The following is a 12702-nucleotide window of genomic DNA, read 5'->3' as shown; positions in this document are numbered from 1 at the left end:
CCCAGGTCCCTGGTGCTGTGAGGCAGCAGTGCTAACCACTGTGCCACCCTGCTGCCCCTCCAGAAATTTCCATTGCAAGCTCCCACAGACAGACAGCAGTGTGCCAATGACCAGATAATCTGTTTTGTGATAAATTGAGGGACACATGTTAGTCAGGATACTTTTTGAAATAGTGCCATAACGCCTTTTAATCTCTGTGTGGGAGGCCAGATGGGCCTCTGCTTCCTGTTTTATCTGAAAGACTGTCCCTAAGCAGCTTTGAGGACCTCCTGATAAGTGCTTATAAGTGTGTCTTATATTGTAGCCTGGGGTATGCTGCTTGGTGGGATATTTGAGTGGTTACAGACACATGGCAGTTTGAGGGGGCAGTTGGGAAGGTAGAAAGTAATGATGTAGAAAGCTTTAGTTTACTTTTGCTTCTCCGTATGACATACAGGAAGACCAGACAGCATGGGGAAAAGTCCTAGTCATTAAACGTTGCCTGTGTGCGCTCTGATGTACTGGACCTCTACCAGCCCAGATTTGTTTCCATCACAGTGGATAATTGTGAACAAAAGCATCAAAACTGTTCAGTTGCAAGAAAGCCCTGCTTCAGCATTTGCAAATAGATTCTATAATTATATTCTAGATAGCTGCAATTCATACCCTTGATTTTTCTAACTTTAAGATGATTAATACTCTAACATTTCAAAAAATACGATTTCCCACTTCCAGGTGATTTGGACCTGGTGCTTCAGGAATCTTTATGAAAAGTGACCAATTTAATGCATGAAACCTTGCATCCCACTCAGTTCACTTATCCATCTGTTTAATGCATTATGTAAAACTGTGATTAATAATGACTTGCGTGGCAGTTTTGCCCAAAGAAATAGAAGTCATAGGATCCTACAGTGCAGAAGGAAACAATTCAGCCCATCAAGTCTGCACCAACCACAATCCCACCCAGTCCCCATTCCCATAACCCCATGCATTTACCATAGCTAGTCCCCCTGACACTAAGGGGCAATTTAGCATGGCCAATTCACCTAACCTGCACACCTTTGGCCTGTGGGAGGAAACCTGAGCTCCTGGAAGAAACCCATGCAGACACAGGGAGAATGTGCAAACTTCACACAGGCAGTGACCCGAGCAGGAATCAAACCCAGGTTCCTGGTGCTGAGAGGCAGCAGTGCTTACCACTGCGCTCCTGCACCACCCTGGTCAGAGTTTAGTTATGAGAAGGCTTTTGGAGCCATGTTTGGTTTTTTTAAGCTATGTTGTAAACATCACTGAAGGGCTGTCCACATCTTTTCTGTAGAGTGGATACAGAGGCGGAGAATATCAACGATTTCAAAATGTGAGATGGGCATTGAGACAAATAGACTTGAGTGGAAATGGGGATGGAGTGAGGGAACAGGACTGACTGGATTGCTGTGCAGAAGGCTTGTATGCACCTGATGGGCTGAATGGCCTATTGTGCCATAATAACTCTTGAAGTGAAATGCATGTTGAGCTCACTTGATCAGATTATCTTGTGGGCTACAGATAACCTGCCGTGGAACAGTTTTAATGTCATTGCGTCTTCTGTCAGGAAATGAAACACCTCTAATATAACAGGTGTGGTGGACATTTGGCACCACTTCTCTGTATGCAAATTCAAGCACTTCTTGAACGATTTCTGCTTTCCTATCCCTTCTATTATATAGAGAACCCCTAGAAAGTTCTATGTATGAAGAATTTGACTACCCATCTCTTTAAAATATCTTTAGAAGCCAGATTTAAAATTCTGTGCTAGTCTGGCATCCAGTTACCCTGTGCCTTTGCTATGTTAATCTTGATGGAAACTTTTCTAAGCATTGTTGCATTTAGCTTAAAGGGACATGCGTGCTTTTCAGTAGACTTGCTCTGCAGTCCTATACTCCAGTGCAACCTTTGACTCTGACCCATATTGTGGGAAATTTGCCTGTAGCTTTAAGTCAGTTTTGAACTGCTGGTAGCATGCTCAGAGTCATGTTTCCTGATTGTACAGTTTTGTCACACCACATCATGCACACTCGTTATCAGATTGCCTTCTGAAGGATTACATCACTTGACTGTAATGCTGCAGAAAACTGTGGCTTGTAACCCATGTGGTTATGATTTTGAGCCAAAATGTTTGTAGATGGGTCTCTTGTATGACTTGGGATCTGTGGCAATCTTTCACTGGCTTCTCAGCAGGAAGTTGTTGAGCTGAGGAAACTACCTGCTCGCTGGCTTATTCACATTCTTGTTGACTTCCGCAGTGCCATTAGCCAATGTTTGATTGCTGGTTGGTTGGCTTAAGTGCAGGGGATTTTTTTGGTTCTGAAAGCTGCTGAATGATATTTCAGTAAGGAGGCTTGCACTTAACATGACACTAGCTGAAGGAGGCAAGAAAACTTCTCTTGGAAATCCAGAATAAAATGAGGAAAGCTGAAGGTAGAATCTCTACAGTGGAGAAGGAGATTACTCAGCCCATTGAGCCTGCACCAACCACAATCCCACTCGGGCCCCCATCCCTATCGAGCTTTTGAGAGTTCAGCTGTTTCAACCACGTCTTCTCAAGTATCATGTTAATGAGAATATGTCAGACTGAGACTGGTGCTCGGAGACAGTGAAATCTGTATTTCATTTCAACTTTCTCTGCAAGGCTAACCTAAAAGGCAATTTGTCCTATCTGTTTGTCTTGAATTGGGAGGGGTGGTGGATGGGCGGGGGTGGGGGTGGTGGGTGGCGTGCAGGGATGGCTTTTAATTGTGTTTTAAAGATTGTAATCTGTGGGAGATTGAAATTGTTTTTATTTACCCCGCTAATCCCTCTGACTGATGAACAATTGAGCATGGCCAGTCCACCTAACCTGCACAGCTTTGGACTGTGGGTGGAAACCCACACAAACACAGGGAGAATGTGCAAAATTGGCACAGTCAGTGATCCAAGCCGGGAATCGATTCTGGGTCCCTGGCACTGTGAGCCAGCAGTGGTAACCACTGTGTTGCCCTGGTACCTGATGTCAAGAGGAAAGATGAGTTCAGGGTGCAACCATTTTAGTAGTTTTCATAGAACACCACAGTGCAGAAGGAGGCCCTTCGGCCTGTCAAGTCTGCACCGAACACCGTCCCACCCAGGCTCTACCCGCATATCCTTACATATTATACCCATTAATCCCTCTAACCTCGGCTACCCTGGACACTAAGGGGCAATTTCTTAGCATGGCCAATTAACCTAACCCACATATCTTCTGGACTGTGGGAGGAAACCAGAGTACCCGGAGGAAACCCACGCAGACACGAGGAGAATATGCAAATTCCACACAGACAGTGACTTGAGCTGAGAATTGAACCCAGGACCCTGGAGCTGTGAAGCAGCAGTACTAGCTACTGTGCCACCCCACACTGTGCTGCCGTGCTGCCCCTTTTGAAGGGAGGGAGGAGAGTGCACACCCAGAAAGCTGGCGTATAAATCTCTGGATTCTGCCGGCTGCATGTTAACAGTTCATAAACTTCCTTCTGCCTGTGGTTCACAACGCAACACTAAACATGGGGCATTTGGTAGATAGACTTGATTCACATGCAGCTCCGGCTTTTTGCCTTTTGAGTCCCCTGAAGAACACTTTTCTCCTTTCTCACACCAAAAATTTCCCGACATCAAGGATGCATGTGCTGGATAAAGACATCATGTAAGCAGTTGTTTACTACTTTACTTAGTCAAAGCTTTGACAAAGGGACATCTGGACTCAGCGCCAGCTCTTTTCTCTCCTTACAGATGCTGCCAAGTCTCCTGAGATTTTCCAGCATTTTCTGGTTTCAAATTCTAGCACTCGCAGTAATTTGCTTTTATCTGTTGTTTACTTCAAAGCTGTTTCTCTTTAGAGCAAGTTTAATTAACAGTTAGCTTTGCATATTATAGTTAGAGGATCCCTCTACTCATTGCCCTAAGCATTAAAGTAACACTTTAATTACTTGTGCATAAACTTGTTATTGCTGCTTATTTCTTTGCCCAAGCGTTTCTTGTACATAACACTCTGCCACTAAAAGCAGAAGATCAGTCATGCGGATCTTAATCTGACCTTATATTATGTACTGAAGAGCTTTGACAAATCCACCTATTAATGGGTTCAATCACTGTCCATCAACTTGACCACGTTTCACTTGGGCCACGAAGCAGGTGTTCATTTTGGCCTCTTTTCGCAAAGCATCAAGGATCAGCTGCTTGAGCCTGTTCTGCCATTCCATCAAGTCATGGCCGATTTGTTTCAATTCCATTTCCCCAGTTTCAATCCATACTTACCATTGTAATAAAAAAAAATTCAATCTTCAGTCTCTAGTTTTAATTGAACACCAGAACCGTTTGGAAAAGAGAGTTTGTTTGAGCGTTTCACTGCCCTTTGTGTGACAGGCGAGTGATTTCATTCCTGAATAGTTTACTGAGCACAGTGCGATGTAAGATTTGATGCCCAGCTGTGCGAAGTTTAAGGGTAGGCGCTTTGGGAAGGATGAGCTGTTTGGAACAAAAGCAATTCTTACACCCTGGAAAATGAGGACAGTTCTCCATCAGTTTGTACCAGCTTCTTTTATTTCATTTCTTTCCTTCCCTGACCCCAAGCAGATCTGTCAGAAGCAATTACCTGAAGGTGAAGAAGGCAGGTTGTCGGCCTGTTCGAAGGTTTGTGCTGACGTTTGTGGTGGTTTAGTTGGAGCTAGTTGACTTGTGTGGATTGGTCAGGAAATGGCAAATGGAATTTAATGTTGGCAAGTGTGAGGTGGTCCACTTTGGTAGGAAAAATGGTAGGAAGGACTATTACTTACGAGGCGAAAAACTGCAGCAGGCGACGGTACAGAGGGACCTCGGGGTCCTTGTGCATGAGTCGCAAAAACCCAGCTTGCAGGTGCAGCAGGTGGTCAGGAAGGCGAATGGGATGCTGGCCTTCATAGCGAAGGGGATTGAATATAAAAGTAGGGAGGTCTTGCTGCAGCTGTATAGGGCATTGGTGAGGCCGCAACTGGAGTACTGTGTGCATTTTTGGGCGCCGCACCTGCGCAAAGATATTTTGGCCTTGGAGGGAGTGCAGAGGAGGTTTACTAGGCTGATACCGGAGTTGAGGGGGTTGAGCTATGAGGAGAGGCTGAATAAACTGGGCTTGTACTCGTTAGAGTTTAGAAGAATGAGGGGAGATCTCATTGAGACGTATAAGATGATGAATGGGATGGATAGGATAGAGGTGGAAAGACTCTTCCCGCTCAAAAAAGACAATAGGACTAGGGGGCACAGCCTCAAGATAAAAGGGGGACGGTTTAGAACGGAGTTGAGGAGGAACTTCTTCACTCAAAGGGTGGTGAATCTCTGGAATTCTCTGCCCGTTGAAGTGGTGGAGGCTGCCTCGCTAAATATTTTTAAGACGCGGGTTGATGGGTTTTTGATAGGAGAGGGGATTAAGGGTTATGGGGAGAGGGCGGGAAAGTGGAACTGAGCAGCGACAGATCAGCCATGATCTTATTGAATGGCGGGGCAGGCTCGAAGGGCTGGATGGCCTACTCCTGCTCCTATTTCTTATGTTCTTATGTTCTTATGTTTCTTCTTTTTCCCTTATGTAGAAACCTTCTTGACACTTAGACTTCCTGTGTGATTCTTTATTGAATTCCCGTTTGGATATTTTAATAATCTAAGGCTTTATTTTAGATTGAATTGATGTCAGGAGGAGAATGGAGGTCTTGTGGCCCAGTGGGTGAGTAGTGTCCCAACCTCTGAGTCAGTAGCTCCAGGTTAGACTCCCACCCAGGATTTGATGGCCAAGGAAGGTGCAACCATAACGTGGCCAATCGATTAAGTATCGACCTGCAAAATCCTTCCATAAGCCAGTGGCTGGTGGTAAGAGCAGGAGCTCCTGATCAGCCATGCTTGGTGTGGCGTGGTCCCTCAAGCTACAAGTGTCCGATGATAGACCAGCAACTTGTTCCGGTAAAACCTGGAATGGATTGAGATGGAAGTCTGCTGCATTGTCACAGGTACCATCTTCTGGCTGAGATGGTGGACCAGGATCCTGCCTGTCACTCAGATAAAAGCTTCCACAGCAGTATTTTGAAGAGCAGGGAACTTACCAGGTCACTATTTGTTCCACAATCAGCAGCAAAGGCAGTTTAGGTCATTTTGCCTTGCTGTTTGGAGAGTTTACTGTGTGCAAATTGGCTGCTGTTTTCTACATTCCAACACCGGTGATTACTTTGGTTATAAAACATTTCTGACGCATCCTGATACTGTAAGGTGTGTAAACAGTCAGTCTCTCTCTCTCTCTCTCTCTCCTTGTGTATTGAGATGGCACACTAAAGACTGTTCCTAAAGAAAACAAACTGCATTATCCTCCTGGAAATGCTGACATGGGCCACTTCTTTGTGCTCTTGCACACAAAACCTATACTGCACTTGATTCAATTGACTGTAATAGTTTTTTGAATATTGGGCTCTGCTGAGTGTTTATTTGGTTTCAGTTCAATTTTGCCAGAACTGTTAGCGCAACTCATGGGTGACTGATCTCCATCATGAGTCACTGAGGGCTGCAACTATCTTGGCTGATTTCAGTCAGTGATCATCGACCTGTAAGACAGCTTCAGTGCATTGTTTAATATTGAACAGCTTCACTGGGAGCCCAGGTTCATACATTTTTATAATGTCAAATGAACTAGTAATCAGAGGCCTAGCCTATTGCTCTGGAACTCAGATTCAAATCCCACCACAACAAAGAAAATTACAGCACCAGAACAGGCCCTTAGGCTGCACCCGCTATGCTGCCTGTCTGAACTAAAACCACCTATCCTGCCAGGTACCATATCCCTCTATTCCCATCCTATTCATGTGTTTGTCAAGACAGCTCATTTTTTAAAAAAAGTCTGAATTGAAAGTTAGTAACGCTGGCCATGACTGAATCCCATCTGCTACACAGCACTCAGTCTGGCACCCTTGCCTGACGCTGTGTCACTGCAGACCCGCAGCAAGGTGGTGGACTCTCAGGATGGGCAACAAATGTTCGTCTTGCCAGAATAAAAAAAATACAAATGCTGCATCCCAGAGGAAAGGATGAGATTTTTGAAATTGAGACTCTGGCTTGAGCGAGAGCCAGTGTAGATCAGTGAACATGAGATGCTGGGTCAATGGGTCTTGGTAGAAGTTAGGACACTGCAACAGTCTTTTAAATGACCTCTGGTTTGTAGAAGCCAGATGGATAATGGAAGACCTGAGCACCTAAATTCCAAGTCCATTTGGTTATTTCATGCACCATATGTTCAACATTGTTGCCATCTCTGTCCTTGAGTGCTATTAACAATTCTCAATAAGGTGATGACCCATGACGTGTGGTTGCAATTACGAAAAGTGCTGTAATTTTTTTAATGACCTGTTGCTGCTAACCTGATTAAGTGGTATTAAGTACGTCACTACATTTTTGGCACCTGCCTGATCTTTTAAATCTAGGTGGAGAATTAAAATTGCAGGCTCCTTGAAGCTCTGTCGTTCCTGTGGTCTAGAGTGTTTTGCAATCTGCTGTTGGTCTCAGCCAACGTGGAGGAGATTGCATTTTGAGCAATGATTAGAACATACTGGGTTAAAAGTATATGCAAATCTCTGCTTCACCTGGAAGGCGTGTTTGAGGCTTTGTACACTTTGGAGGAGAGTGTGGAAATGGTGGCAGGTGTTGCGTTTGCATTAATGAGTGCTGCAGGAAAAGGACAGAGTGTTGGGGTTGACTGAGGAGTGGACCAGGATATCATGGAGGGAGCATATGGGAATGCTAAAAGTGGGAGGGCGATGTGGACATCATGCTGGAGTTAGTAACAATGGTGGAAAACAGTCTGTTGGGCTGCTGAGGTGGAAAGTGAGGAATCCTTTCATGGCTTGCATGCTTCATCCAGCATATTGTACTCGCTGCTTAAAGTGTGGTCTCCTTTGTATCGAACACATCATGCAGATTGGATGACTGCTTTTCAGAACATCTTTCCCTGGTCCACAACCGTGATGCCGATTCTGAATTCTAATTCTTCACCTTGCTCTCAGGCTGACGTTTCTGTCCATGGTCCTCTGCACTGTTCCAGTGAAACTCAGTGTAAACTTGAGAAACAGCAGCACATCTTTAATTAGGCACTTTACAACGTTCTGTACTTGACATGAGTTCAATAATTTCAGATTGTAACCTCCATTTTATTTCCTTACTTCCAGTACACCTGCTTTAGTACATCTTCTGTTTTGTTGTTTTCTTCCCCATACCCTTTGGCTTTGATATCCTTTGATCCTTTTAGCTCCAAGAGCTATTTCTCATTCCTCCTTTAAATCTCTCGATGTTTTGGCCTCTTATTTTCTGAGGAAGTGAATTCCATGCATTCACCACTTTGAAGAAATTTCTCCTCAACACAGCCATAAAAAGTTTACCACCTGTCCTCAAACTTTGGCCCCTAGTACTGGAACCGCTCCCCCCACCCCATATATATACACACACACACACACACACACACACACACACACACACACACACAGCCCCCCCCCCCCCCCCCACCCCAAAACAACACCACCACTACCATTCTTTCTGAATCTAACCTGTGTAATATTGTTGGAATTAAAGATCTCGTCTCACTCTTCTAGAACATAATTCTAAGTGAATTAGTTTCTCCTCATATGACCGTCCTGCCATCCCAGGAATCTGCCTGGTCAACCTTTGCTGCCTTCCCTCTGTAGCAACAATGTCGTTCCTCAGGTAAGGACACCAAAGCTGCTGCACACGCATTCCAGGTGCGGCTTCACCAGCACTCTATACAGTTGCAGTGAAACATCCCTACTCCTATATTCTCATCCTCTCTCTGTGGCTAACATACCATTTGCGTTCTTCACTGCCTGCTGTACCTGCGCGCTTACTTTCAGCAACTGATGCACAAGGGTGCCAGGGTGTCACTGAGTACCCACCCCTCTCAGTTTGCACCCATTCAGATAATCTGCCTTCCCATTATTACTACCGAAGTGGATAACCTCACGTTTACCCACATTATACTGCATCAGTTGTACGTATGCTCACTCTATTCTAGTGAGCATTATATTGTGAATTTTAAAGAGTTGTGTTGTTCCAACAGTACCCCTGTGAAACCAGAGAAGTCTGCATCACCAGCAGTGGAAGAGTCTCCTCCAGGCAGTCCCACGACAAAGAATGACAACCATGTACCTGCAACCTCTCCCGCACCACATGTCCCTCCTATGCCAAAGTCGCCATCCCAGGTAATGTAGTTCGTCAGTTGTCTTTGTGATGGCATGCTGTCTCCTGATTATATTCTTCAATCTAGTAATTGGTGTTAAAGTTTTCAGTGCATCAACACTAAGGATATGTATTGGTGGTTGGGAATTGTGATGGAATGCAGGGAGTGGAATGGTTTGGTTTGGAATTTTGCAGCTGTAATGAGAACATCTGAACTTTGTTCATCATTGTATAAAATTTGTGGGTTTTGCTTTATACTGGCCAGTGAATAAGCAGTCTCTCCAATTCTTAAGCCATTTGCTGATTATACTTGTGCTGAGTGTGGTACCAGATCATCAAAATTGTTTGTATTCTGCTAAACTGTTTTCCTTTGAGGATTGAGTGTACCTGATGAGAGTTGCCTGTAAAACTTTTAACTGAAACATTGCCCTATTGCACTTAATTCAGCCTTCTCCATTGCATGACTGTAATGTCCCATGCATTGGAAGGTGGGAAAATGATCTGTGATTTTATGATCAGTGATTTTTGTTAAAGTAAAGCAGAGTGATGGTGAGTGAGGTGCCTTGAATATCAAGATGACCACTAATAAACCCACTGAGGGATTTGGACGAAACCCTTTTATGATTAAAATGTAGAGCTTGCTACAGTTGTTTCTTTTTGTGTATGACGGGGACAAAGTAGTGTGTGACTGTTAGTGAAGGTTAGCCTGCTTATTATAAATGGAGAATGAATCCCAGTTGTTACGGTGGATAAGGATTTGGTAATTTTAGATGATGGCATGAAGCCTGAGCTGGCTGCAGAGAGATTAGCATGTGAAAAGTATAAATAGCTGATTAGATGTGTGTCATTTGGTTCCACTAGCCCTGCATGGATTAATTTGCTATCTTGAATTAAAAATGGCTAATATTAATTTGAATAAATGAATCTCCAATTGTATTTTGACGCTTGAGAGGATTGAAAGCAAGTTAAAATATGCATTTTTTATTCTTTTTTGCCATGCGTCCCATTCTACCATCTGTTTGATTTGTGAGAGTGCTAGCAAAGGAGATGAGACTTGCCTGCTTAACCAAAGAAAGAACAGAAGGAGGCCATTCAGCCCCTCAAGCATGCTCCTCTATCCAGTTTTTTTTTCAAACCTGATGTTTACCTTAACTTGCCCATCTTGGTTTCATAGACTATGGATTTCTGCCATCCTTTTGTGTGAAGAACTACTTCCTAGTCTTTCCCCTGAATGGTTTTCTTGTAATATATTTGTACCTCCACACTCCAGAGTTCCAACCCCTTTGGCATGGACAATATCCAACCCAAATTGGCATCTTTACCACTGTATGATCCTGGTGGGAAGGATAATCTTGGGAGTTTATAAACTGTGCCCCCACCCATGTTTGCCACACTCTCTCAAGGTGTTGAGCCTCTGCTGCAGGATGGTCCCATGTGGCTTACTCCAGTAATTGAGTAAAACCATCTAATTGCTTCCAGAGTTGCCATTGAATACTAAGCCATACCTTTGGGTGCAGTTCAAATAAAAAATCTTTTGGCCCCTTCAGTGACTTGGGCCTTGCCAATTGAAATCTGCCAAGAATGGTGAAAATGTGGGATTCTCTGCAACATGGGAGCTGAGGCAAATGGCATTGATGTATATTTTTTAAATTCATTCATGGGATGTGGGCCTTGCTGGCTCGACCAGCATTTATATAATTACCTTGGGAAGAGATATGTAGAATGGGAACATGGGGAAGAAAGCAGTGGAAGGTTGTGGGTGAGATGTACATCATAAACACCAGCATTGTTTGTTAGGGTTGAATGGCCTATGTATGGTGTAAAGGTTTATTTAATTGTGTAACCCTTGCTCAAAGCATGAATACAGTTTTACAACTATTCAACTTGAAAGACACTTGCTGAAAATGCGGTTTTTAATTTATAACCACGCAGGTTTGAATGATGAGGGATGATTTATGTAAGAGTGTACTTGGTGTCTTGCTTGGTTTATCACCAATGGCTGTATGAAGTATTCTCCAGTCAACTGTAACCTAGGACTTCCCCTTCTGTCTTATAAGTTTTGTTTCCTGAACACGAGTGTACATTATTTGAACTCATGATTTCACTGATGGATTGACCATGTCCTTATTTTGTACTGTGGTTCACGATTAGTGGGGTTGATGTAACTTTTTTTTCTACCCTTGCTAAAGGGGAAATTTCCTCAGAGTTCATGATTGTAAGATTTTGATAAAATAGACAAGGGAGTAAACTGATTCCAGTGGCAAGAGAATCAGGAAGCTGAGGGAACTGGTTTAAGGCGATTGGCAAAAGAACCAGAGGTAATGTGAGTAAATATTGGCTGTGGCTCAGTGGGTACCAGTGAGTTCATGGAGGCTGCAAAAGATTTTTGTTTATCACCACTTGTTAATGGATAAGGACATTTGTTTATTCTGGTTTAAAAAAAAACAGGTGGAGAAGATGGATCTGATGTTTTTAAAATGAAGGGTTGATGTTGTGTACCTTCTCCCATGCTCCATATCCACTTAACGTGGAGACAAGGAAAATACGTAGTACTGTGCTAAGATTGCTTAGGCAGGACTAGTTTTCTCTGGAGCAGAGTAAGTTGAGGAGAGAATTCATAGAGGTGTATAAGAACATAAGAACATGAGAACATAAGAAATAGGAGCAGGAGTAGGCCATCTAGCCCTTCGAGCCTGCCCCGCCATTCAATAAGATCATGGCTGATCTGTCGTGGCTCAGTTCCACATTCCCGCCCTCTCCCCATAACCCTTAATCCCCTCGCTTATCAAAAATCCATCAACCCGCGTCTTAAAAATATTTAGCGAGGCAGCCTCCACCACCTCAACGGGCAGAGAATTCCAGAGATTCACCACCCTTTGAGTGAAGAAGTTCCTCCTCAACTCCGTTCTAAACCGCCCCCCCTTTATCTTGAGGCTGTGCCCCCTAGTCCTACTGTCCTTTCTGAGCGGGAAGACTCTCTCCACCTCTATCCTATCCATCCCATTCATCATCTTATATGTCTCAATGAGATCTCCCCTCATTCTTCTAAACTCTAATGAGTACAAGCCTAGTTTATTCAGCCTCTCCTCATAGCTCAACCCCCTCAACTCGGGTATCAGCCTAGTAAACCTCCTCTGCACTCCCTCCAAGGCCAAAATATCCTTGCGTAAGTACGGCGACCAAAACTGCACATAGTACTCCAGCTGCGGCCTCACCAATGCCCTATACAGCTGCAGCAAGACCTCCCTACTTTTATATTCAATCCCCCTCGCTATGAAGGCCAGCATCCCATTAGCCTTCCTGACCACCTGCAGGCTGGGTTTTTGCGACTCATGCACAAGGACCCCGAGGTCCCTCTGCACCGTCGCCTGCTGCAGTTTTTCGCCACGAAAGTAATAGTCCTTCCTACCATTATTCCTACCAAAGTGGACCACCTCGCACTTGCCAACATTAAATTCCATTTGCCAGTTCCTGGCCCATTCG

At 44.1% G+C, this 12702-nt stretch overlaps 1 protein-coding gene across 8 annotated transcripts in view; it reads left to right on the top strand.

The window, feature by feature from the left end:
• bin1a (bridging integrator 1a) overlaps positions 1–12702 on the top strand; it is a 125572-nt gene that overhangs the window by 83094 nt on the left and 29776 nt on the right. For all 8 annotated transcript variants that reach the window (XM_080199500.1, XM_080199503.1, XM_080199502.1 and 5 more), the window contains one exon: positions 9101–9242. In XM_080199500.1, coding sequence (XP_080055626.1) covers positions 9101–9242 — 142 coding nt within the window. The remainder of the gene's footprint in view (positions 1–9100; positions 9243–12702) is intronic.

Source organism: Carcharhinus amblyrhynchos, chromosome 11 (genome assembly GCF_965287045.1).
Source record: "Carcharhinus amblyrhynchos chromosome 11, sCarAmb.v2.hapA, whole genome shotgun sequence".
In the NCBI taxonomy this organism is placed as follows: Eukaryota; Metazoa; Chordata; class Chondrichthyes; order Carcharhiniformes; family Carcharhinidae; genus Carcharhinus; species Carcharhinus amblyrhynchos.
This window is presented reverse-complemented; position numbering and strand designations above follow the sequence as displayed.